General features: G+C 40.5%; 1 protein-coding gene across 1 annotated transcript in view; it reads right to left on the bottom strand.

The window, feature by feature from the left end:
• LOC124775141 (metaxin-2-like) overlaps positions 1-27,527 on the bottom strand; it is a 69,666-nt gene that overhangs the window by 4,868 nt on the left and 37,271 nt on the right. The window contains exon 3 of the mRNA XM_047249980.1: positions 19,857-20,012. Within this exon, the coding sequence (XP_047105936.1) occupies positions 19,857-20,012 (156 nt within the window). The remainder of the gene's footprint in view (positions 1-19,856; positions 20,013-27,527) is intronic.

Raw genomic sequence — 27,527 nt, forward strand, 5'->3', positions numbered from 1 at the left:
CCCGTAGTGCTCAGAGCCATTTGAACCATTTGGACGTATGTTGGCGGCGTTGTGTTGTTGTTGTCTTCAGTCCTGAGACTGGTTTGATGCAGCTCTCCATGCTACTCTATCGTGTGCAAGCTTCTTCATCTCCCAGTACCTACTGCAACCCACATCCTTCTGAATCTGCTTAGTGTATTCATCTCTTGGTCTCCCTGTATGATTTTTACCCTCCACGCTGCCCTCCAATGCTAAATTGGTGATCCCTTGATGCCTCACAGGGTGTCCTACCAACCGATCCTTTCTTTTAGTCTGATTGTGCCACAAATTCCTCTTCACCCCGATTATATTCAGGTTGGCGCGGTGTGACATACTATTCGCTCAATTATTAAGGCTACCGGAATAGTATAAATTCCGAGTGAATGTAAAACTAAGTTCACTCATAACTGCTAACAAGGACAAGTTGGATCTAGCATTTATTAGGATTTGTGTCACTTGCGAACTCACTTAACGAAGTAAATGGTGCGAAATGTCCTTCAAAGCAACCTTTTGACTTAAATTGAAGTACTGATGACTTCAGTATTCTGAAAGAAGAGAGACATGCTTTCGTTTCAGGCAACAGTGTCAGGATACACTCCCCTATCATAAAACGACCTCGTACCGGCTTTACAGCTCGGATTCCGAAAATACTGGTCATGAGAAGCTCAACTAGAGTTCGTCACATGACATGAAGGACGCCATGGATCAAGTCACTCATGAGGATGCACTATTTCTTAATTTACTAGAGCCGCGCGGGTAGCCGCGCGGTCTGCGCCGTCTTTTAGCGGTCTATGCGGCTCCCCACGTCGGAGGTTCGAGTCCTGCCTCGGGCATGGGTGTGTGTGTTGTCCACAATGTAAGCTCCTTTAAGTTAGATTAAGTCGTGTGTAGGCTTATTGGCAGATGACCTAAGCACTTCAGTCCCATAAAACCTTAACACAAATTTCCAAAAATTAATTTACTAGAAACCTTTGACTCGGTACCATACCAACGCTTATTAATGATCTTATGTGGTATCAAATGACATATATAAATCGACCAAGAGTAATTGGTGAGGAGGAAGCAGCTTATTATATAATACATAGAGTCGTCGACAGTGTAAAAATAGTTTTGGTCGTGCCTCAGGAAAATGTAATACGATTTGTACCGTACATGATGTATATTACAAACCTGACAGCTAATATGCAATATACCCACATAGACGACACAGTTATCTGCCATAAAGTACAATGTGAAAAAGCTAAGCAGTCAGATTCTGATAAGATTATAAAGTGCTGCTATGAGAGGCATCTTGCTTTAAATGTTCAGAAATTTGAAAGTGTGCCTCTTACGAGACGTAACAAACTACGTTCCTTCACTGCAAAAACATGGGTCACAACTCCAATCAGCCAACTCCCACAAATCCTATATAAACTAAATCTCGTCCGAACAGGACTTGAGTGCCTAACGGCACCGACCGACCGCCGTGTCATCATCGACACACAGATTGCGCTGGACACTGATATGAAGGATCACATCGTCAGCCCAACGCAATCCCGGCTGCTGTTAGTTTACGATACCTCAGCCGCTACTTCTCAGTCACGTAGCTCCTCAGTCGACCTCACAAAGGCTGAGTGCATCCCGCTGGCCAACAGTGTGTGAGGGTATTGGTGTGTAGTATCTGTAAGTGGTTGTTCTTTGGAGGGCGACAATGCCCATTGGCGCAGAGAGTCGCAAGGAGAGGCAGTTGATGAGAGGCTGTGGAAGGTGTAGGCTGCGTGAGCCAAAGGCGGTTGCGTAGCGCAGGATTTATCTCTACGTTTAATAGTAGTGACACGCAGTTTGAATAATAATGTGTTTATGTTTGTGCAGTGTGATAAAGGAAATAAATAAAATTATACCGGTTCTTAATGCGACTCCATCAGTTAGTACCGCACCATTGCATTTAACAATGAGCGAAGCCTCGATATACACGGTCAACTACAACAAGAGGATTGTAACATAATAATCATTAATTAACCCACTTAATCTCCAAGGACACGGGAGCTTATAAGCGCTCGGCAGACATGGATGGTCAACCACTCAGGTGACCACTGGGTTTAATTCGGTGGTCTGACGGGAACCGGTGTTGCCACTGTGGCACGGCTGTTGAATGATCACATTACAAGTAAATCAGTTAGTACACTTCGCTTCAGAGGTAACACGCTGAAAAAAATTTCGTCAGCCATAAAGGGGATTGCTGATATCACACAAACTTCGTTCACCTGGAAAACTGAAAATGAAGGAAACTTCTGCATGATGCATCACTGCTAAGTAACAAGTTCGGTGAAACGTGGATTATACATAGAAGAAACTGCTACATTTTAGTGCAGAAGGTAACTGAAAGAAATACTCAACGAAGCTAAAACAAATTGAAAGGGTCCTGTGGTCCCCTTTCATTATCATTTTATTTGCTTCCCAGTTGTACAGAAACCTCTGGCATGCGTGAGTGAATGAATGTGGGTGTGTTTCATTTTGCTATACAGTGGTTTAGTCTGCTGCAGGGAATCAGCGGTAGTCGTACAGAATGGCCATCCCTCGTGGTTTTCAGGTAGGCAAAGAGGTTTGCTCCCCTTGCGTTAAAGTTACCGGTGTTAGGTAGGTGGCGGAAGCCTCATCTCTGGGTTTTCCTGGCCACGGGGTCGCGTGGGAGAAGTTGGAGTGTGTGAGACGGTCAGTCTGCTTCCAGCTCTAGTCCCGAGGTCGGCAACCTGCGGCTCGCATAATTGAATGTGAAGCTGCGGCTCTTTAGTTCCATACGCAGATATTATTTGTTTTATAAGAAAATTCTTTTTTAATCGTTCTGAATCGATTAACGAGGATTAGGCAGCATTGTTCTCGCTTTTCACCGCACCCCTCCCCCGTGACACTCGTCACTGTCGCACCGCGATGAGCTCGTTCTGGGGTTCTGACCGGTCCGTCCGTGCCAGTCGGCGATCACCGCACACGTGATGCGACAACAGAGTGAGACGAACAGTGTTTCGGATCTGAACTATTCATTTTAATAATTCAGTTGTTGGAGAATTATTTATTCTATCAAGGCAAGTATTTTTAATTGGGAAATACCGATGTAAAATGTTTTTTGATAGATTATACTTTAGAGCCCAACTTTTCGTATGCATTTACGTAGGTATATGTTGACATAGTAAATAATTGCAAAACTTGCCATCTGCTGTTTTGGATACCTGAATAATGATTTTAAAAATTCTTTATCACAGCTTCGCCGCAGGCATGGCATCTACCCAAAAAAAAAAAAAAAAAAAAAAAAAGGAAGAGAAAAACTGAAGAAGAGCATCAAGGATTGGAAGGACTCAGATGGGCTTCCAACTTGTCTCATTTTCCACGAAACACTCGCACACAATAAGAAATTAAATTTAGAGAGACACTTCACTACAAAACATACAGTTTGCTAGTAAATATTCAGCAGGCGAAGAACGAAAAAAATCTGTCGACGAGCTCCAGAAACAAGTACAGCAATCAAGTTCCATGTTAAGAAACTGGGCACAATGTACAAGTAATGTTAATCTGGCAACCTTCGTGGTATCACTAGAAATTGCAAAAAAAGGCAAACCATTCACAGAAGGCGAGTATGTCAAAGATTGCTTCATACGTGCATCTGAAGAACTATTTCGTGATTTCAAAAACAAACCAGAAATCTTGAAAGAATCTAAGATAGAATAAGTAAAATATCTTCAAATGTAATAAATTTGCAGGTGGAAGACATTCAACTGGCTTCTGCCTTATCGCTTGCTATCGATGAGGCTTGCGATATAAAATACACTGCACAAGTTGCCCTTTTTGTGAAGGATATGTCTTCCCAAGGTCCGAAAGAAGAACTTCGAGGATTGCTACTGCTCTTGGGACAAACTAGACGGGAAGACATAGTGAGTGTCGTGCAGAAATGCCTCGGCGATAATAAGATCGATTCAAATAAAACTGTTTCATTAGCAACTGATGGAGCCACAAGTATGACAGGAAACAATAAAGGTTTCACTGCATAATACACCAAGAAGCGCTTTTTGCGCAAACATTTTCGGCCGAAATAGTTGAGGTCATGAATTTGGTAATCAAGATTGTTAACAGAATCTTGTCAAAAGCATTCTATCATCGTCAGCTTAAAGAATCCTTAAACGAAATGGAAACTCAGTATTCCGACCTCCTCCTTCACAATAAAGTACCATGGGTATCCAAGGGTAAGGTGTTGAAACGTTTTGCTTTGTGCTTGAATGAAGTAAATATAAACCTCAATGAAAAACGCATTAATCACCCTGAATTAGAGAACACCGAATGGCTGCAAAAATTTTACTTTATGTTAGACATGACGGCGAAATTAAATGAGCTGAATTTAAAACTGTAAGGAAAGCGAAACCTAGCCTATGTTTTGGTAGAAGAATTGGTTCATTTCGAAGAAAGATTAATTATTTTTGCAGAAGATATTCAGGGTGTTAAATTACTTCATTTTCAGTTTCTAAAACAATATTGCGACAAAACCAGTGCAACTGTTGACTCTAGTTACTTCAGCACAGTTATTAACAAACTGAAAGATGAAATTGCTGATAGATCTCAGCAATTCAAAGCCAACAAATCCACTCTAGCGTTCATAGAAAATCCTCTCAACACAAATAGTAACGAAATCCACATTGAGCCATTTGGAGTTGATAGTGGATCTCTAGAGATGCAATTGATCGATTTAAAAAGTAAAGCTTTGGGGAGTGGAAAATTCAGAGTTGAAAAGCAAATTGGAAGAGTTGGAAGTCCAGAAATGTATGCACGCAACGCAACAAAAGTGGACAGCTTTAAAATAAATGCCGTGAGTTGAGGCATTTATATTCGACGCATGGAACAGTCTTCCAGATTGCTACAGTGAGGTGAAGAAGTTGGTATTTGGAGTGCTGACTATCTTCGGATCGACATATTCGTGCGAGCAAGCGTTCTCTTGCATGAATATAATTAAAAGCAAAGTAAGAAGCCAATTAACGCACGAAAATTTAGAGACGTGTTTGAAACTTAAAACAACAAGTTACGAGCCAAATTTATCCAAACTTTCTAAAACCAAGCAAAGCCAACGTCCCATTGAATTTGTTCGCTCTAATGTATGTTATCTTTTCTTTTCATTTTTAAGTAAATGTTACATTGTTTAGAAAAGTTCAAATTTTCTACTTGAATAACCATGCAAAGCCATCGCTCCCACTGAATTTGTTTGCTCAACTGTTTTTATTGAAGTACAAGTTAGTGTTGTAAGTGAATGTTTAATTGTTTTAATATTTTACTTGAATAATAAGTGATTATGTAATAATGCCATATGTATATTATCTAATTTGTTGTGAAAAAACACTACTTATAGTATGTGAATAAATATGTTTTTTTTCTCTTGAATGAATAGATTAGGTTTTTTTCGTCAAAAAACTTTATTTATGCAAGTACTATTTATTGTTGGCAAGAAATATTTTTGTGGCTCTTTAAAAACTTTGAAAATTTGTAAATTGTGATTTCAGACTCTACCGATTCAAAAGGTTGCCGACCCCTGCTCTAGTCTGCTCTAGAGGGCTTGCAGCCGAAGTCTTTTCGAAGAAGGGTGAGTTGACTTAAGCGCGTGGCGCGTTGTCTCATATGAAGAGGGGAGCTTTTAGCTTTTGGTCTCGCGTTTCATCTTATAAAGCTTTATTTTATGGGTCACAGCAAGGAAGGCAAGGCTTTTGCCGACTTTCAGTTTGATTCCTAATGCAGACTTGACTATGATCAGTAAGAAGAACGTAGCACAAAGGTGTTGCATATGTTGAAGCGCCCTCGGTTCAATGTGAATGTTTGTGTCCCTGCAACTGCATGTGTGTGCATCTTTTCCGAATCTTGGTCATTTTTGCTTCTTTGCGAATTTTCTTTCTCTCATTACTTTATGTCCGGTGGAAACCATCCACATGTGTTAATATTAGAGTTTGTTGGCCCTCTGCCATTATCCTTCGTCTATTAAAATGTGTCCTCTGTAAGATGTTAATTGTTCGGGGCTGCGTGGTTTCACGTTACTAAAATTTGGCCACGGTAAGTAGAAAGTATGTCTCCGCAAGCCACGTGGCCACACGAGTCTGTTGTGAAACTCATAGCGTTTCACAAGCGATTGTACTTAGTTACCAGGCAGCAGCAGTCTATAGATGCATTACATCAATGTTTTGAGGCATAAATAATTTAGCCTCCAATCTTATCCAGTGTACCGATGTTAAGTCTCCGTCACCTACGACATTTACCTTGTAGTTTTTCTTGTTAGCCTATTCAAAGTGCACAGGTCCAATAATTACCGTCCTCTTTTTATTTAAAACAATTGCTCTGGAATAGATCTTGTTTTCAGGAATGTTGCTGCAAGCTGCACTTACGGACAGTGTTCGCGCACTCTTTGCTTTATTCAATAATTGATTCACCGGATCAATGCCTGAATCATATTAATAATTACATCCCATTCTTTATCAGTGACTCTACAACGAATGTTCTTTCATGAGTCTTTCTTGTGAATAAATTAAGTAATTTTTCCGACTCAGCGCAACCTCTTATTTGTCGTGTGGCTAGAGTTGGTGGCGCACCAATCTTTTAAGTTGATTTCAATGTCAGACAGCATTTTGTTATTCAAAGTTCACGTGGCTCTTTTAGCCATCAGGTTACATTCAAAGATCGCTTCACGCTTCTTACACATAGCGACCTTTTATTCACTCTACTTACAAAATTACACTCTTTTTTCAAAGATAATAATTACGCGTAAGTCACCGCAATTCATACGGTGGCCTCTGGATGTTACTAAAGGTGGGGAATGGTTTTTATTACACAATTAATTTTACTAGTTTCTCGTTCCCACTGCTAAGCCCACAATTTCACATAACCGCTTCTTCTATCCCTTCCACTACAACGGCATTCCAGTCCCCCAAGATTAACAGTTTTTCATCTATATTCCGTGGTCTTGGGTTAGCACCTTCGTCTAATAATGAAAACTTCCTTGATCGCTGGTTCGAAACCTGCCACCAATTGAGTTTTTAATTTAAAAAATCATCAGCATTGTCGGTCGAACACTTCCGTCGTCAGAAGTCGCCCTCATTCAGGTAACGGTCTCGTGTAAAAGGGCAAAGTAGTGGACAGAGGTTGATGACACTCTTTTGCACTTCGGATAGGAAACTGTCCATCTAGCAGGAAAAATCGGCAATGACCAACACAACGGACGGCATTGCATGCTCTATAGATTGTCCCCATTCTGGCCCAAGTTTGGCACAGGTTTCCTACGGTAAGAGGTTCCATTCCTCCAGCATCTCTGTTATATCTGTTAAATGGTACTCGGTGCACGTGGACGGGCTACAGTACGTTTCCCCTGTGCCCCGTCCGTGTGCTCCATGGGACGAAGTCGGGGAAAGCTCAGGATAGTCCACTCGCCGGATATTCTTCCGACAGCTTCTTCATCTGCGCTGTTCCATGTGGTCGCGCGTTGTCATTCATAAAAATAAACGCGGGACCGAGTGCGTACAGCCCTGAAAAGACGCACATGTCTGGTGTTACAAAAACGTTGACCACAGAGTGTACCGTGGTCAATGATCTGGATGTCATTACAGCCATGCCACGTTATGTCCCTTCACAGCGTAACATCTGGACCATAACGACGACTTAACTGATTATTGGCGCTTAGTAGAGTAGTAATGCAACAGATTACTAAGTACGGTAGAGACAACATTTTCTCGACTCGATGCCTGTAAAATTTAACAAAATGAGTGTTCTGAGGTACGTTGTTATGCTTCTTCACGTTTGCGAAAACATTAATTTCCGGGAGTAATTTTTGTAATTTTAGAAAAATGCTAGACAAAAATTTAATGTCATTATTTAATAATGTGATAAAGAAATACATTAAACTTATTTTACAGGGAGAAAGTCAGGAAAGTGTCCCGAGATTACAACACTCTCCTCTACACTCGCAGAAATTTCTTCCTGAGAAATAATGCCCAGGAAGGGTACCACTTTGTAGGGATTCACGGCTTCTTACTCAGACATAATCATATTTTTCCTCGCGTAAGTCGAGGGTAGGCGAAAAAATCGATAGTCAAGCGCTGAGTGCGTCCAGCGAATGTTATCAGGCAGTCGGTGATTAGTGTGTATGTCGTAATGGCGTAACCGGAGTTGTTGTGTAGAAAATGCCGTACCGGTTGAGTGCATTCCCATAGCCAAGGGCTAACTCTTGGTGAAACGTAAGAATTGTACCGAATGGTGACAAAGTGTCACTTCATGAGACCATTAAAATTAATATTAGGACTGATCTCAAAATTATACGATGAAACCAAGGAGCTCGTAGAGAAACATCCCAAAATATCAGAGAATTTAGACGAGGCTTGACAAAAAAAAGCGAGGCGAAACGTTTCGATGTAAACAAAGAGAGTTGGACGAAATGTTTGCAGGAGTGTGAAGAAAGAAGGAACAAAGACCGTGAAGAAAGAGATGCAGAAGAAATCGGATAAACATAGGGATGATATGTATACTGCGAGAGATGGTGTATTAGAAGAAGCACAGGAAGATATTACGGAAGCTAAAACTGAAATACAAGAAGATGAAACATTTTACAGTCAACAGATTATAAATATCACAGAGATGCTACAAGAGTGCAACATCATTATTACAAAACCAGGAGGTAAAGAAAACGAACCAGCGGGAAATCGAAGGGAAGAAATTGCAACACAGAGGCAGGATGACGGTCACCAAATTTAGCAAGAGATTAAACATCTACAATAAAGTATACAAGAACGGGAGAATAAATATGAAGATACAGATAAGAATAATATTGTAACTCTGACAGGAAGGAAAGGTAGTATCATTGCAGTAATTAATAGTGATAACAGCTTCATTCAGGCTAATACAGGACTGAACTACAAACTGAAAAAGAACTGACCACAATGATATTTATCAAGTGTTTAAAAGGAGTTTTTACAGCATGCTTTATAGATGAATTCAAAGTCCAATTTGCAATGAGAGAGTGGAAGGCAAAGTTTTCATCCAAGGAGTTGGGAAGAAAGAGAAGGGTAATGATTACAATTACTTTGAAGGGGAATTTCTGGAGTAATGCTGATCCAAGACTTAACAAGGTGCTGTACTTGAAGATTTACTTCACTGCAAATCTCTTAACACACGCTGAGCTGACAAAAGTCATCGGATAGCGACATGCACATATACAGATGGCGGTAGTATTGCGTGCACAAGGCATAAAAAATGGTTCAAATGGCTCTGAGCACTATGGGAGTTAACATCTGAGGTCATCAGTCCCCTAGAACTTAGAACTACTTAAACCTAACTAACCTAAGGACATCACACACATTCGTGCCCGAGGCAGGATTCGAACCTGCGACCGTAGCAGTCTCGCGGTTCCAGACTGAAGCGCCTAGAACCGCACGGCCACCGCGGCCGGCGAGGCGTTAAAGGGCGCTACATTGGTGGAACTGTCATGTGTACGAATGCCGTACATTTGCCACGCCGGACTAGCCACACTTGCCCCTTCGGCAGGTAGCTTGAGTACCGATCCCCCAGGTAAGGACGCCCTTCCTCGTACTTCTTGTGTCTGCTTTCAAACAGCCGTCTCCACATCTTACCCGATACCACCAGTATGTAAAGGACCTTCTTCTTCAATATCTTGGCGAAATACAGAGTTTCTTTTCCGAAATCGAAATATTTATAACTTTTGGGAAACGAAAGCAATACCGACAATTATGTCAGTACGTAATTAGTCCTGCCAAGTATAAATATAGATCCCTCTGTCTGTTCGGTAGCTTCCTTTCACGCTTACTGATTGCGATACAAACAGTCAATCGCCATGGGAGCAACAAGAAAGGAACGATGTAAAGAGAATGCGAAGGTACGCTAATCATTTCTTTTTGATCACTGCATTTATGCCTACTTTAATTACTGCACCTGCACGCCCAAAAGACAATAAGGAAAGAAGAAATGGGTATGTGAATGTTTGAAAAGAAGAACGACATGCTCCATATTAATTTATTCTCTAAAATCCGACATCCCTTGCGGCGAAACATTAGTTAATAAGGTGTAGCGGGACAGTGTTCAAAACATGACTGTAAATACGTTCACTAAATAGAGATAAGAGCATCTATGATTGACACGTCATCTAAAGTCGACGTACAATTTCAAAATGTTAGAAATAAGGAAATGAAGTAATACAGAATGCTATGCTTGTAAAGTACGTTGATGTTCTACATTGTTTAGCTCTGGTATTAACAGGGTCACAGAGAAAGCATCCCAGGTTCTGGAGGGAAAAGCCGTAATTGTAATTATCTGCACTACTACATAAACAAGAAGGACAACTTAAGGAAAAATAATGTAATGTGTGTTCAAGCTCACAATCGACACCGAAGCAGGTAGTTCTTGTGACTTGTGTATTGGCAGAGGTTTTATTCGACAACTGGAATAAATTAATAACTGGCTCCTTTTACTAACCCCCTGTCTCAGATGAAACAGTTGCTGAACAGTTCAAAGAATCCTTGAGTCTCGTCACAAATAGGTATCCTATTCGTACAATTATAGTTGCCAGTGACTTCAATCTGCCTTCCGTATGTTGACAAAAATACATTTTCAGACCCTATTGTAGATAGAAAATAACTCCCGTAATTATTCTAAATGCTATTTTTAAAATTATTTTGAACGATTAGTTCGCGAGGCCATTCAGATTGTAAATGGTTACGAAAACACACTTGACCTCTTAGCCACAAATAATCCTGAGCATCACGACGGATACAGAGATTAGTGAACACACAGTCATAGCGAGGCTCAATTCCGTAACAAAGGAATTCACCAAAACTAAACTCGAAATATATCTGTTTACAAAATCAGCAAAAAATTCGGTTTGAAGTTTTTCTAACCAGTCTCCAATCCTTCGAAACTATGTAAGTGAAGATCACATGTGGGTTAAGTTCAAAGAAATAGTATCAACAACACTTGAGAGATTCATACCAAATAAATTATTAAGATACGGAACTGATCCCCCATGGTACACAAAACAAGACAGAAAGCGGCTGCAGGAGCACCGAAAAAGGCACGTATAATTCAGACGAATGCAAAATCTCCAAGATTGGCAAAGTTTTACTGAGGCTCGAAATTTGGTGCGCATTTCAAAGCGAGATGCATTTAATAGTTTCCACAACGAAACTCTCTATAGAGATGTGGGGGAAAATCCAAAGAGACTCTGGTCCTATGTTAAGTTGCAAGATAACTCGTGTTGGAGGGAGAAAGAAGTGTGAATTTTATCTAGATTCTATAAATGAAATGCAAGGAGTGCTATTCAACATATAAGTGGTTTATTCCGTGAAACTGCATTAAACGGCACATGCAATAATTATTGAAATTTTATCAAATTCACTTAACAATCACTCACAAATTAATCAAATAATGATAAACAAAAATACAAAATTTGGGTCGCCAGATACTGTAGAAAGTATCAAGTAAAAAAACTACAATTAGAATTGAATTGGCACCAAGAGCTCAGAACAAGTGAATTATATAAGGTGCCTGCCCTGGTATTTGCCCTTTAACATGAGCATTGTATGACTTCATTCTAATTTAACATATAAATAAATTACTCGAAACGGGTTGACCTGGTGTAATAAATGCGGAAGGAATAAAAGAAAATAAAAAAAAAAAACAACAGCTGAACATATGACTCTCTTAACGGGCAAACGGTGAGTACTGTGCCTGGCGTCTTTATGAGCATCTAACACATTGCAAAGAAATTGAAGAAAGCGAAAGAAGAATGCGCAGCTAGGAAGGCGGGCGTTTTGTGTATTACCATGTTCTTAGCGTGGTTGGCGTGGCGGTGGAGTCGGGAGATTGCGTGCGGCTTCATCAAGATTCTTCCGGCGTCGTAGTTGATAGCGTCTAACATGCCCTGCGTTGAAAATAGTGACCGAAACCTGCTACTGGAAGTTATCATTACTGGACGACGGTATGCGTCCATCTGCAAATGCAAACCTGCGTGAAACTGCATTAAACAAAGGTCAAAATTGTTGTAACAGTACTACCGTCATCGGATATGTAGTAAATCAAAATGATCCTGAGTTAAGCTCTTGATAACGCGCACAGTGAGTGCAACTCGCCTACTTGGATCTAACAGACTTTGCTTTCTACGCAGTTTGCGACAAATGCAAAGTGCATTGTCTCATGACAGACGATATGAGAATGGTTGCGACTTACCGGAAGCAGTCCAGAGTGAACTCCTGCCTCCTCAGAAGCAAAATTCGGAATGCCAAATACTAGTGCTCTCCTCACACCTGGAGAGAGAGAGAGCCGCTCCCCTCCAGCGTCTTGTGTCCGCCCTTCCGCAAATTACGTAGCTCGTACTATTTGTCAAACCGAACATGAGATTCTTGCCAATGATGAGGTCCGTTTCAAAATTTCCTCCCTCCTTGCCGTCGCATTCTGCGAGGAATAGAGAGCGATACCCTGTGTGTACAGAGTACACAAATAAACCAAGACTTCTCCCTTTGAGTATTGCCGCTACGTTCCCAGGTGTTCTGCTGGCGGACAACGGCCAAAATTCCCCGGGCCACTTGAGATTCTTGGACACCCAAGTCGTGTTGTTGCTATTCAACTCGCCGCTCTGTCCGCATTGCCTAGAATCGTGACAAGCTGTTTTTCGCTCTATGTTCATAGTTTCCGCTGCCTCGGGTACACGCGCAAATGTCCACGGCTTCCCTTGGCAGCGTGTTGATGTATGCAGCGTGTTCGCCTGTCGCTCATCTTCTGGGGGGCTGCCCTCTGTGAAGCGTGTCGACATAGGCGCCCGACCGCCGCTCTGCCTGTGTCCACCTGGTCGCCGCGCTTCCCAGCTAGGAACGCATCAGAAGAATTCCTTCCATGCACAAAGTGTACCAAGTTTGCCAAGGGAAGAATCAAAGCCCTTTACCGACGCTTACGGACGCAATAATTCACCTCCATCACACTTCATATATTGCAATAAACTAATGACTGATTTTTAAAGCAATTATCTCCTTTAATTATAAACATGAAAAGCTTTGACACTTTTGAAAGTAAACCAGCGGAGAGGCTCGGTAAGTACCTTTACTGCGTCACAGCGACGCTAAAGCTACTGATGACAGTGTCACTAAAGTGAAGTTACTAAATGCAGTTGCAGGGGTCGGGTGGCAGGTGAGGGAGGAGAAGGGGGAGACAAGGGACCCAACCCTTCGGAGCAGGTAAAATCGTGGCAGATGTCCGGCGTGGCAAATGTCCGGCGTGACAAATGTCCGCACACCATTTGTACTCAGGTGATTTTTGTGAAAATGTTTCCGAAAGCGTAGTTGGAGCTGGACGCATGGGACAGTCCGTTTCGGATATCATTAATGAATTCAGTATTTCGAGATCCACAGCGTCAAGAGTATGCCGAGAGTAGCGAATTTCAGGCAATAGCTCTCACCACGGACAACGCAGTGGTCGAACGCCTTCACGTAAGAACCTAGAGCATCGGTGTTGGCATAGACTTGTCAGTGCGAACAGACAAGTGACTCTGCATTAAATAACCGTATAAATCAATGTGAGAAGTATGACGAACATACCCGTTAGGATAGTGCGGCAAAATTTGGTGTTAACGGACTATGGCAACACACAACAGACGCGAGTGCCTTTGCTGACAGCACGATATCGCCTGCAGTGTCTCTCCTGGGCTCGTGACCATATCGGTTGGACCCTAGACGACTGGAAAATATTGGCCTGGTCAGATGAGTCCCAATTTCAGTTGGTAAGAGTTGATGGTAGGAATCGAGTGTGCCGCAGACCCCACGAAGTCATGGACCCAAGTTGTCAGCAGGGCACTGTGGAAGCTGGTGGTGTCTCCATAATCATGTGGTCTGTGTTTGCTTGGAATGGACTGGGTCCTCTGGTACAAATGAACCGATGATTGACTTGAATTAGTTATGTCTGGTTACAAGGATACCATTTGCAGCCATTCTTGTACTTCATGTTCCAAAATAACTATGGAATGCGTGTGGATGACCATGCGCCATGTCACTAGGCAACAATTGCTCGCGATTGGTTTTAAGAACAAACATTCTGAACAACTCGAGCGGATGACCTGGCCACCCAGATCGCACGATGTGAATCCCTAAGAACATTTATCGGACGTAATGGAGGGGTCAGTTTCAGCACAAAATCCTGCGCCGGCAACACTTCCGCAATTATGGACGGCTATAGAGGCAGCATGGCCCAGTACTACTGCAGGGGACTTCCAACTTAATGAGTCCATGCGACGTCGAGCTGCTGCAGTATGCCGAGCGACATGATGTCCGACTCGATATTTAGAGGTATCCCACGACTTCTCCCTTCAGTGCATCTAGACGTAACCCAGAGGATGGAGTAGAATCAGAGAAAGCTTACGAAACCAGCAACTCTTTTGTTAGTATACCAATTGGCCAAAGTTGTGCTTCCAGCTGGGGGAAACCTTACTTCTCGTTTAAAGTTTCATCCGTCACCCATCTTTCCTGTCTGTAGGTATAGAAAATTGTAGAAATTATTAAGGGGATTGAGCAGTGGTTGTCCAAGTATTTCAGTCAGGAATCGTTTAGTAATGCAACAACTCTTTTTTTCGTATACCAGCTAGTGATAGGTATGGTCTGAGCTGGGTGAAACTTTACTTCTTGTTTCAAGTTTCATTGCTTTCTCAGCTTTCCTATCTCTGCATAAAGAAAAGTGTAGAAATTATTAATTAGATTAAGCAGTGCTAGTCCAAATATTTCAGTCGGGAACCATTTAGTAAGACTCGTCACATATGCATCTTAATAGTACGAAGTTGAAGTCACTATAATAGTTGTAATATCCCACAAACCATATTTTACGTAAGCGTTAAAAGTCAAAACGACACAAAGACTAGTGGCGAAAGAACAGACGTGAGTGCCAGATCTGAGAAAAACATCTATCAAAATAGTGAGTGAATTTCCTTAGTATCAGTAAAGAAAAATGTTCAAATGCGTGTGAAGTCCTAAGTCCCTAGACTTACGCACTACACAAACTAACTTATGATAAGAACAACAACACACACACCCATGCCCGAGGGAGGACTCGTGCGTGACCTGACGCCTCAAACCTCGCGGCCACTCCGCGCGGCTATCAGTAGAGAAATCAGTATAATTTTGTAGATTTGTGTCATGAGTCATGAGAGAGCAGAAGAACTGTAGAGACCTGGATGGAGATACAGGCAGATGATTGTGAGAAATAGAAAAACACGTAAAATGACATACAGATGAAGAGTTAACACTTTAGATTAATAATACAAAGTATATGGATAACTGATTTAATTAGGTCAATTTTGTGCAGAGAAGTTCTGAAGCAATGAGCGGCTGTTGGGTATTCATTGATGTGAATGGGGTTGATTAGTGTAAGCTGAATAAGTAAATACTTGAAGTTAAAATGATACTGGGCTGAATATGGGTAATGGAGGTTTTTGTGAAATGAAAGATGTTTGGTGTATGAAGTATTGTAGGAGCTAATATTTGAATAATGTCTTTTATTTTACACAAGTCATTCTATTTTTATCAGTATGCATTTATGTATAGGTAATGATGAGAGAAGTATGATGATAACAAGCAAAGTGTTACTCATGAACGGCAAAGAATAATGATTCACTAATCTGGTTACCCATCGAGGTTGGCACTGTATGTATTTGCGCCGCGCTTCGGAAGTGGAATTCCTGCACTATTTAACTCATAATGAATACCAGCTCTTCAGATTTTGAATCATATGTCGACTGAAAGAGGATATATTCTATCAATACTGTTGGCAATGATAGTAAATATTTTACCACAGCAAGTCTCGTATTACATGACTAAACTCACCGTTTCTTCTGAGATTTCTTTCTGCGCAGTCACGTTAGATACAACTGTGTGTAATTTTGTAAGAGATGATTAAAGTACTATCTTAACGTCTACATTTTTGACTGATGTAATAGCAACTAAGGAACTGTCTAGTAGCTGTCTAAAGTGATGTAGAAAAATTATGTTTTGTCTAATAGGGACAGTTTGCTAGAAGTATGAACGCAATAGTTATTAATTTGTAATGTTTCATCTCTGTGAGCTCAATAGTGATGGTAGCATGGCCAGCAAAAGCTCTTCTGACAGGCAGCTGAGTTAAATGAGTGTTTATGCGCTGTGCTGCAAAAATGGTAACCACCGACAGTTGCGTGTTTGGTGGTCAACATAAACAATTTAGAGAAAATATTCTTTGAATTAAATTAAAATAAAACTTTGAAAGTATTTAACTTTTTCATTTAGAATTTTAGGATGATATTTTTGCAGAGGCAGATCACTATTGGATTCAGAGGGAATTTATCCTTGATACATCGTAATTTTTACTGACTGCTCTCAAATATAATGCTCCTTGTTTTCTTTTTTGTAACGCTTAACAAATTTGCTATTCTCTTTCTCGCAAGTGACTCCAAAGAATTCTTTTAGTGAGCGAATGTATTTCAGATCCACGTTCCGCTACCTTCTTTTTAATAGAAAAAAGTTTAGCTAAGCGCAAGTATGCATGACGAGATACATTTTTTACAGGCAGTGAGTGGGTAGTATTGTTGTTTTAATGGCGTAATGAGCGTGTTTGTGATGAAAATCTGATTCTAACAGTGTAAGGCACTATCGCCATGGGTTCGACCTTAGTGAAACATAAGAATTATACACAGTGGTAAGTGTTGTTACCAATAAGTGATTGTAAGCACAACTTATTGATACTAGGCGTTTACGTCTGCCGCGTTGATCAGTGGACTACACTGTGGAAAGGGCGTGCAGATTATTATAATGGCGTCTGACGATATTTTTACTTATTGGATCTGTGTTGAAATCAGACGTGAATAGATGTGACGGAAAAGATAGTGACTGTCCTTTACTTTGTTTACAACGACATTTCGTTTAGTAATCCTCTTCACTGCAGACACACTATTCATTGAATACAGTATTACTGAGAACACAAAATCTGAGTAAAACAACCCCATTTGCAGTTACAACCGATAAGCTGTTATGGATTAGGTAACGGACAATAACTAAAAGATCAGGCTGCTAGACCACTGGATCACCAACGGTCACAAAGTCAATAGAGGGTTTTTATAGTTAACGTTTTTAGTGAGGAATTCTCTCATATCGTGTACAAGACCGCTTATTATTTACCCCCTTATTTTACCTGTCATAGGTTAATTTCAGTGCAGCTCAATTCCGTCACTTCCTTTACTACGTGGGCGCCAGTTCTGATGTGAAGTTTTTGGCTACTTTCATTTGTGCTAGTATTCATTAGTCTCGCGTGTCTTTGGTTTATTTTCAGCTCATATTCCGTCCTCAGTACCCTCTTTATTCCGTACTGTACTCAGCTAATTTTACCGTTGAAATATTTTCCCTAAGAATTTTAATTCCACTCCTCTGCTTTCCTTTCATTTTTAAACAGTAGGGGATAAAGACTGTTCCGTCGACTTACATCCGTTTTAGTCCGTGTACTTCATTCTTGGTCTCCCATTCCTCTACTGTTCTTGCTTCATATTGTATGTAATCCGCGATTTATAATTTGTACCTGTTTCTTCTGAAATATCAAATAACCTGCACAATTTCACGTTACCTGTCGTTTTTTCAAGGTCGACAAACCGTATGAAGGTGTCTTCAATTTACTTAAGTCTTGCTACCACAGTGAAATAACACGTCAGATCTGCCTCTATGGTGACTTTTTTTCATGCTCTTATGCTCTTTATATTGTTCTTAGCAGAAAGTAGGTTGCATAAGCTGTTACGCTAATGTTCAGAAGTTACTGTATTTATCTGCTTAATATTTTTTCTCTTCTTATAGATTCTATAAAGTAACTTGAATAATAATCGTTTTGCACGCTGTTACCCCAAAGATTCTAAAAATTTCGAAGGACTATTTTGAACGACCTTTGCTTTGCTTTATCGCTAGACACTCGTTCCCCTATGCCTTCCAGATCTGCATCGATGTCTTTTCTCGTTACGGCAGGAGACAGTGACGCCCCATCGTGCAAACCGTCACTCCACCCATCCGCCCCGTCTTATATTTCTGTATCCAACTACTCCGATGTCCGTTTTAGAGATGTGCATTCTTCTTTAACTGATCTGAGTTGCATATTGTCTGACATTCACTACCTAAATATCCACATCACAGAGCATCAAACCCAACTCGTCTTTACTGTCTTTTAGTACCCCACTACTTTACAGATTCATTCTCCCTGACGATTCTACTTCTAAACCCTTCAGCATTACCAAATTGTGGCTAAGTGTGTACATGCTTGTTGGTACGCCCTACAAACGTGTTACGTGCTTTCCGAATCTTTGTGTGGCCATGCAATCCAGCTAAAATTTTCCCATGTCCCCTAGCGTATCCTAGGTACACCTCTCACTCTCGCAATTCTTAAACGATGTATGTGCTATTACATCGAGAAATTTATTGCAGAATAAACGCTGCCATTCTCGTCTCTTATTGCTACTGCGGTGCCCGTATTCTCTCGTAATCTTCTGTGGTATAACTTCCCCTACCATAGTGTTCAAATCTGCAGTAAACATTAGATAACTATCACGCTTTACATAGTGTAAGGGGTTCATTAGAGGTCCATTATTATTCGCTAGCGCAATTGATTAGATGTAATTTCTATGGATTGCTCACGCGCAGACTGCGATATGGAATATCTGTGCTACAACAGAATCGCAGATCAGAGCAGTGTTGGCAGTAATTCGAGTTTAGTAGCTCGCAGAGAGCAGTCGTGTTTTTTGTTGCTCGCACAGAGCACTTGAGATCTGGAGTTCGGACAGGGCGGTGCAACGGTTCACTTGTGCTGGGCCGGTCGTGCAGAACGATGGTGGTGCCTGAGCGATGTGGTACAAGGTAAAGAAATATATATTATTGTTCTCTGTTGCCGCGCGCATATATTGCCACAACTGATTTAACCACAATTCTATTATTAAACTCCCATGTAATTCCTTGCAGAAATGTTTCAATAATAACTTTTGCTCTGAAGAAAACTTTTGCCAGTCATTTATCTGAGTTTAAAGGTTTTACGAATTTTTCCTGTGCATACTCATGATGATTAAGCAAAAGAGAATCAGTTGTTTACCTACAAATGAAAATCTAGTGGCCAGCATTGCAATGGGCTGTGCCAAAAATTTCTGATAGAAGCAGATATATAGAAAGAGTTATCTGGCGACATAATTGTGAGGTCAGAATTTTTCAGTTCATTCAGGATGATTTCACAGGACCATGACGCAGTGTTGCTGACGTCAAAACTTATTAATTTCGATATGCAGTTAGTTTTTAATGGAAGGTCACATTAAAACATGAAATTTTATTATTGGAAAGAAATTTTTCTATTGGGAACTTAAATGAGATTTTTTTCTGTTTTGAGGTTACACTAAATGTGAATATTATAATTGTATTTCTTTTGGGAGGTTACGATAGGCCTACTATGTTTTCCGTTGAATGCACTCTTATACGCTGTTTGATCTCATCATCTTCTGCCTATGACGTTGACACGTACAACTAAACTACTGCTGCGGGTGTTGGTTTGAATAATCTTATTACTGAAGTGATAACAATAACTCATTATTTGACCTATCATCGTATTCATGTGAGTCTTACTCGTGATGTACTGTCTCTTGCTACTGTTTTTATTACTCTATATTTGTTGAACTAGACATCCTTATCTTCTCTCCGTTGCACTTCACGTTCTCTCACTTTATGTAGATGCAGTATTTGCACTCATCTTTAAGATTTTGTTGTTTTCCCACCAGATTGAAATTTCCGACACACCACGGTTTGACTCTTACAATGTGAGTTTACCTGGGAGAGGGACGTGTGTTCTCCGACTGGCACGGGCACCGTTAGCAGCAGGAACAGGTGGCCGTATATCATCGCCTCCAGCTCCGTGGCCTCCTCCCCGAAGAAGTAGGGGGCGCCGGCCAGTTCCGTCGACAGCGTGCTACACACGTCGTCCACCTGTCTGGCCGCATCAGAGTGTATGTAGAAATCAACACAAAATTTAATTCTATATAACTCTGCACCAAACTTAACTACTCCTGTTGCACGATCGGTTAAAAATCGATATATGGCATACAGGCCAGTTTGTGGTTTGTTTTTAAATCATTTTCACATACCGTTTTAAATACACAGGTGTATAATTGGTGTACTACGAATGTAACACATAAAAGAATCGCCATAACAACAAAGCAGAGCATACAGATAAACTGGTCGCACTGCCAACACCAACTTTGACAAGCACACATGATCATCAAGAATATTTTGCAACCTTCCTTAACCGCCTGCATGCTATTTTTGTGCATGGACTTGAACTGTTCAAGCTGCGTGAACTTTGATCGATTTTCACATGATCTTGTGCAAGCGTAACGTTATGAATGTACGTGAGCGTGTGTACCGACAATGTGCAGGGTTGTCGAGCGACATAAGTCAACCAGTCGCAAACTGTTGGGTATGTTTATCTGAATACATGGAAACTAGTCTTCTTTGAGCAGCATTAACTCCAAAGCTTGTCTCGGTGAGGCAAAGAACGATGTTACATGTGCTACTTTTCTTTGCAATTACAAAACAATAAGCGTTGCCGCAGACATAAAGGTCCCTATTAAAACTGAGGTAAATGCTCCTCTAATAAAATACTAGAGGAGAAAAGAGAAAAAATAGAAGGCATTTATTAATACTGTGCAGGAAGAGGTGGAGTACACAAGTCCATACAGATGTGAATAGATGCGCATTTAATATCTTCATAGCACTTTGGGGCACGAGAGAAATTAATGTAGGTTAATTCTTACAGAGAAGAAAACATCAACCAGCCACTATTAATACTGCCATTTATTTAGGTAAATAGCGCCGTTACCGGTTTCGAACTGACAAGTTCATCATCAGACGGCTGTTCATATGATTTTAAAGATACACATTACATTATCGTCCGTTTTCGATTTTTATTGTTCCACTGTGACATGTATTTTGGTCTGTCACGGTGGAATAATAAAAATCGAAAACCGACGATAATGTAAAGTGTGTCTTTAAAATCATGTGAACAGCCGTCTGATGATGAACTTGCCAGTTCGAAACCGGTAACGGCGCTATTTACCTAAATAAATAGCAGTAGTAATAGTGGCTGGTTGCTGTTTTCTTCTCTGTAAGAATTAACCTACATTAATTTACACAGCCACGATCTCACCATGTCAGTTTTAGACAAAATAGCACGAGAGAAATTGCTAATTTCTCTCATACTTTCGTATGGCTTGTATGACTTTAAGACTTAGTTGAAAGTATTGCTACTAACAGGAAGTTCAAAAGTGTTCCTCTTTCTTCCAGAAGAAGCTGTACTAATTTTGAGCCTGTAAGAGAATAAATTAATGTAGAAATGCATTTTTCGTTTTAAACCCTCATATAATGCTGTCTCTTTCTTTTTTATCACGTCACAGTAACAAAGTTGATCAAAATTAGTCGTATTCCGAACTCCATATATTCAAAGCACAAACCGATGCTTGTATAGGCACGCTTAAATTGTGTAGAGGATACGGGGATTGGTCCATGCACGCACAAAACACTTGATCATCCTTGTAAGGCTTGCAGATACATATGTACACACATAAACTAAGCAGGGCAATAACTGTTGCCGTAGGTCTCAACCGTTGCTGTTATGTTCTTCAGTCCGAAGACTGGTTTGGTGCAGCTCTCCATGCTACTCTATCCTGCGCAAGCCTCCTCATCTCCGACTAACTACTACGACCTACATACTTCCCCATCTGCTTACTCTATTCATCTCTTGGTCTCCCTCTACGATTTTTAGCCCACACGCTTCCCTTAAGTACTAAATTTCTAATCCCTTTATGTCTCAGAATGTGTCCTGCCAAACGATCCCTCTTTTTGGTCAGGATGCACCGTAAATTTCTCTTCTCTTCAATTTTATTCAGTACTTCCTCATTAGTTATGTGATCTACTCATCTAATCTTCAGCATTCTTCTGTAGCACCACATTTCAGAAGCTTCTGTTCTCCTTTTGCCTCAACTTTTTATCGTCCATGTTTCACTTCCACACGTGGCTACACTCCATACAAAAACTTTCAGAAAGAACTTCCAGACACTTAAATCTATACTCAACGTTAACAAATGTCTCTCCTTCAGAAGCGCTTTTCTTGCCATTGCCAGTCTGCATTTAAAAATCATCCCTACTTCAACCATCATGAATTACTTTGCTCCCCAAATAGCAAAACTCCTTTACTACTTTAAGTGTCTCATTTCCTAATCTAATTACCTCAGCATCATCTGATTTAATTCGCCTACATTCCATTATCCTCGTTCCGCTTTTGTTGACGTTGATGATCTTATATCCCACGTTCAAGATACTGTCCATTCCGTTCAACTGCTCTTACAACCCTTTATTTGTCTCTGTCAAAATTGTAATATCATCGGTGAACTTCAGTGTTATTATACCTTCTGCCTGGACTTTAATTCCTCCTCCAAATTTGTCTTTGTGAGCTGTACTGCTTGCTCAATATACAGCTTCTATAACATGGGGGATAGGCTACAGCGCTGTCTCACTCTCTTTCCAACCACTGCTTCCCTTTCGTGCCTCTAAACTCTTGTTACTGGCCTCTGTTTGCTCCACAAATTGTACATAGCCTTTTTATATCTGTATACTACCCCTGCCACGTTCAGAATTTGAAAGAGAGTATTCCAGTCACCATTGTTAAAACCTTTCTATAAGTCTACAAATGATACAAACGTAGGTTTGCCTCTCCTTAACCTCTCTTCTATAGGAAGTCGTAGGGTCAGTATTGCCACACGTCTCCTACATTTCTACAGAATCCAAACTGATTTTCCCCCAGGTCCACTTCCACGAGTTTTTCCGTTCTTCTGTAAGGAATTCGTGTTAGTTATTGCAGGCATAACTTATTAAAGTGATAGTTCGGTAATTTTCACACCTGTCAGCCTCTGCTTCCTTCGGAACTGGGATTATTATATTCTTCTTGAAGTATGAGGCTATTTCGCCTGTCTTGTACGTCTTGCTCATCAGATGGAAGAGTTTTGTCATGGTTGGCTCTCCCAATGGAATGTTGTCTACTCTGGGGGCCTTGTTTCGACTCAGGTCTTTCAGAGTTTTGTCAAATTTTTCAAGCAGTATCATTTCTCCCTTCTAATCTTCCTCAACGTCCTCTTCCATTTCCATAATATTGCCCTCAAGTGCATCTCCCTTGTATAGACCCTCTACATACTTCTTCCCTTATTTGCTTAGAACTGGTTTTCCATTTGAGCTCTTGATATTCATACAGGTGGTTCTATTTCCTCCAAAGGTCCCTTTAATTTTCCTTTAGGCAATGTTCGTCTTACCCCAAGTAATATATGTTTCTACAAACTTACATTCCTGCTTAGCCATGTTACACCTCATGTCAATCTCATTTTTAGACTTTATATTCACTTTCGCCTGCTTCATATACTGCATTTTTATATTTTCTCCTTTCATCGATTAAATTCAATATCTTTTGTGTTACCTAAGGATTTTTCATTGTCCTCGTCTTTTTACCCACTTGATCCTCTGCTGCCTTCACTATTTCACCCCTCAAAGCTACCCACTCTGCTTCTACATTTCTTTCCACATCACTGCCCCTAAACAATTCATTCGGTTTCTATCTCCTTAAATTTCTATCTTTTGGCAGTTTCTTCAGTTTTAGTCTGCAGTTCATAGCCAATAAATTGTTGTCAGACTCCACATCTGCCCTTGAAATGTCTTACAATTTAAAATCTAGTTCCTAAATCTTTGTCTAACCATTATATAATCTATCTGATACCTTCTAGTACCTCCAGGCTTCTTCCATGTATACAACCTTCTCTTATGATTCTTAAAGCAATGTTAGGTATGATTTAATTACGCTCTGTGCAAAATTTCTTCCAGGCAGCTTCCTCTTTCATTCCTTACCCTCAGTCCATATTCACAAACTACTTTTCCTTCTCTTCCTTTTCCTACTATCGAAGTCCAGTCCCCCTTGGCTATACAGTTTTCGGCTCCCTTAACTATCGGAATAATTTCTTTTTTCTCATCATACATTTCGTCAGTCTCCTTGTCTGTGGAGCTAGTTGGCATATAAACTTGTATTACTGTGATGGGTATGGACTTCGTGTCAGTTTTGGCTACAATAATGCGTTCACTATGCTGTTTGTAGTAGATTTCCCGCGCTCCTATTTTTTTATTCATTACTAAATCTACTCCTGCATTAACCATATAATTTACTATTTATAACCCTGTATTTACGTGACCAAATGTCTTGTTCCTCCTGTCACTAATTCCCACTATATCCATCTTCAAACTATCCGTTTCCATTTTTAAATTTTCTACCTACCTACCCGAATTAAGGGGTCTGATCCGTAGAGCACCAGTTTTGTTTCTCCTTACGACGACGTCCCCCTGAGTACTCCCCTCCAGGAGATCCGAATGGGGAACTATTTTACCTCCAGGATATTTTACCCAAGAGGATGACATCGTCATTTAACCATATCGTAGAGCTGCATGCTCTCGGAAAAAATTAAGGCTGTAGTTTCCCCTTGCTTTCAGCCGTTCACTGTACCAGCAGAGCAAGGCCGTTTTGGTTGGTGTTACAAGGTCAGATCAGGCAATCATTGAGACTGTTGCCCCTGCAACTACTGAAAAGGCTGCTGCCCCTCTTCAGGAACCACGCGTCTGTCTGGCCTCTCAACAGATACCCCTCCGTTGTGGTTGCACCTGCGGTACGGCTATCTGTATCGCAGAGGCACCCAATCCTCCTCACCAACAGCAAGGTCCATGGTTCATGGGAGAGAAAGTTTAAATTAGATCTATAAAAATACAGCAACCCACTCTAATACGGTTCATACAGGTTGTCCCAGAAGGAATGGTCCATATTAAGGGATATGACACGAACGCTCGTTTGAAGTACACTACTTCATGTGCACATATGGCCTGTTCCAAAAGGTATCCGAGATAGAAAACATTTATATGTAATAGAAGTGGATTCAAAACTGAACCCTGTCGAACTCCGTTTGTGACTTATCCCAAATACAATTAACTGATCACCGAGGCAGCCAGATATTAAGCCATTAGATTTTTGATTATGGAGTTGGATGAAGTCTGACTGGTACGAACAAAAGATGAACACGCGAGATGAACTGCTTGGTCGCATCATGGAAACTGCTTCCCTCATTAGAGTATGTGCAGAGGCACTCAGATATTAAACACAACACGCTCTCTCAAGAGCGTACTGGATTTGACGGGGGGGTTTTCGAACATTTATTGTAAACTGTGCAACAGCCGTTAACATGATATATATGGTGACGGTAAATGGGTTAAAAATACGTATTTTTCATTCATACTTTGTAAAGCGCACGTTTAATTTTTGCTGACAATTGTACATCTGTAAACCTGATGATGTTGTGAATAGTACAGAAAATAAATGACAATGTACATTACATGTGTTCTGGATCAGGAACTATTCGGAACGGGTCATATGTCCACACGAAGTTTTTTTCTTCATATGATCGTTGCTGTTGTATTAATGAATACTGACTCAATCCATAAACACTGTGGGATAGCTCTTCGCTTTCGTCCCTGTACATTTCCTGAGGTGGCAGGGGAGATTTATATTTCATCCCTCCTGGGATATCCTGTACATCGTATATCCTCTTCATAACAGGCCTATTACGCACTGCTAGTCTGATAGAACTGTCGCATATTTTTATTAGCCAGCGAAAATTCAAAACGCCAGCTAATACCTGGTCTCTCGTGTTTACACTCGCTTCGGAGACTCCGCTTTATTGCCACAATTCAATGGAGTGTAATCTGGAAACCTTAGTGGGCTATTGAATACTCTCGTTTACCCGATTCACCCTTCATGGAATGTCAATCCATAACTGATAGAGTAACCATGATGAAAGACTATGTTGGCCTTGTTGTCAGAAGGTTATTCCAACATGGAATCTCCCGTGTAGAGCGTGTGATGTGACAGAGCTCTCGTTCACCATGCAGTCAGTGACTTAATTTTTATCAGTCATAACTTGAAAACAATTACAAAACTGTTTTTTCGTTTCTGTTTCATGTTGAACTTGAGAAATCGGAGCTACACCGCTTTATATGCTTAGCTGGGAACGGACCATGGCCGCACCGATCATAGCATCACATTTAAACGCCGAATAACGTTGACGAGGAGATACCGCCTTTTTTATTATTCGCTGGGTCTGTTATTTAAAACATAGTAATTGAAATGCAAACGAAGTAAATATTGAAAAGTACGTGTATTAAACATGTTGCACCCGTTAACTGCTGTTTATATTACGTTTTCAAATGTTGTTGAACATATGATTTAACGTTGATCACGTGAGCAACTCGTAATATTATGACCTCAATTCTTCAAACGAGAAAATAAATTTGGGTTTGTGGAAAGTAAGAAAGGCACGTCGTGTGAAGAGTTTACGTGGTCAGATTACCAGTTTTGCTTTAGCAGCGCAAAAAGCAAAAGCAAGGATGTTCATATAAAGCCACAAAACAGTTACTTGCCGGTGAACTGTGAAAATATCAGAGGCGCAGAATACTGACAAATATGCCAATATTGTAGCATTTTTTATAAGTAGAGGAGGAAATGAGCATCTCCAATATGGATGAAGTAATTCGTGTAACTTCCAAAAGTTGAACAGTTCCTCAAGCTTTGAGTATAAAGCATACCGCTGTTTAACGACATAGCGATGGCGTAAATGACAAATACAGAACAGTTACTCAAAGTCCCTGTATAAATTGCCACATTCTCTATACTATTAGTCAGAATTTTTTCTCTTACAAGAAACTCCTTACAAATAATAATAACTATATAACATACGAAGGTCATTTTACGTACAGACACAGCCATATAGCAGCCCGATGTATCACAATGTAGTGATATTTTTTATTAGCATTTAGACATTATCGCTCAGTCATCAAGAGCGCCTACGGTTAGCCTTCTTAACATATAACCTAATCCTAATGTGAACGGCAGAAGGATGAAGAGAAAACTGTACTCAAAGTTATTAAAAGGAAATATCCCGACTATTTTTTATGAGTTGTAGGAACCACAGAAAACTGAAATATAAGTAGCGGAATTTGGTTCCAAATACTACGAACTGTGTCTGCAACAACTTAGCTTTTTGACAAACGCGTTCGGCGTGAGAGGAGAGAAGACGTATTGTATCCCGATGGGTAGATAATGTACCTGACGACCTTACATTTCCATAATATTGCGAGCTGCAGCAGTTCATACACTTGGCGTACGGATACATCCCTCCCTGAAAGTACTAAAAGCGTCTATGGTATTCTTCGTAAGAAGCAGAATCATTCTCATTACATAACACGATGTCGACATATTGAAAGTATAGTTTCATGACATGTAAGATCAAAGAGATATTATTTGATTGATTCAATCGACAATCGTGAGTGCTACTCAGGTATTTAGAACATGACTTTCACTGAATTGGG

This window comes from Schistocerca piceifrons, chromosome 2 (assembly GCF_021461385.2).
Source record: "Schistocerca piceifrons isolate TAMUIC-IGC-003096 chromosome 2, iqSchPice1.1, whole genome shotgun sequence".
Classification (NCBI taxonomy): domain Eukaryota; kingdom Metazoa; phylum Arthropoda; class Insecta; order Orthoptera; family Acrididae; genus Schistocerca; species Schistocerca piceifrons.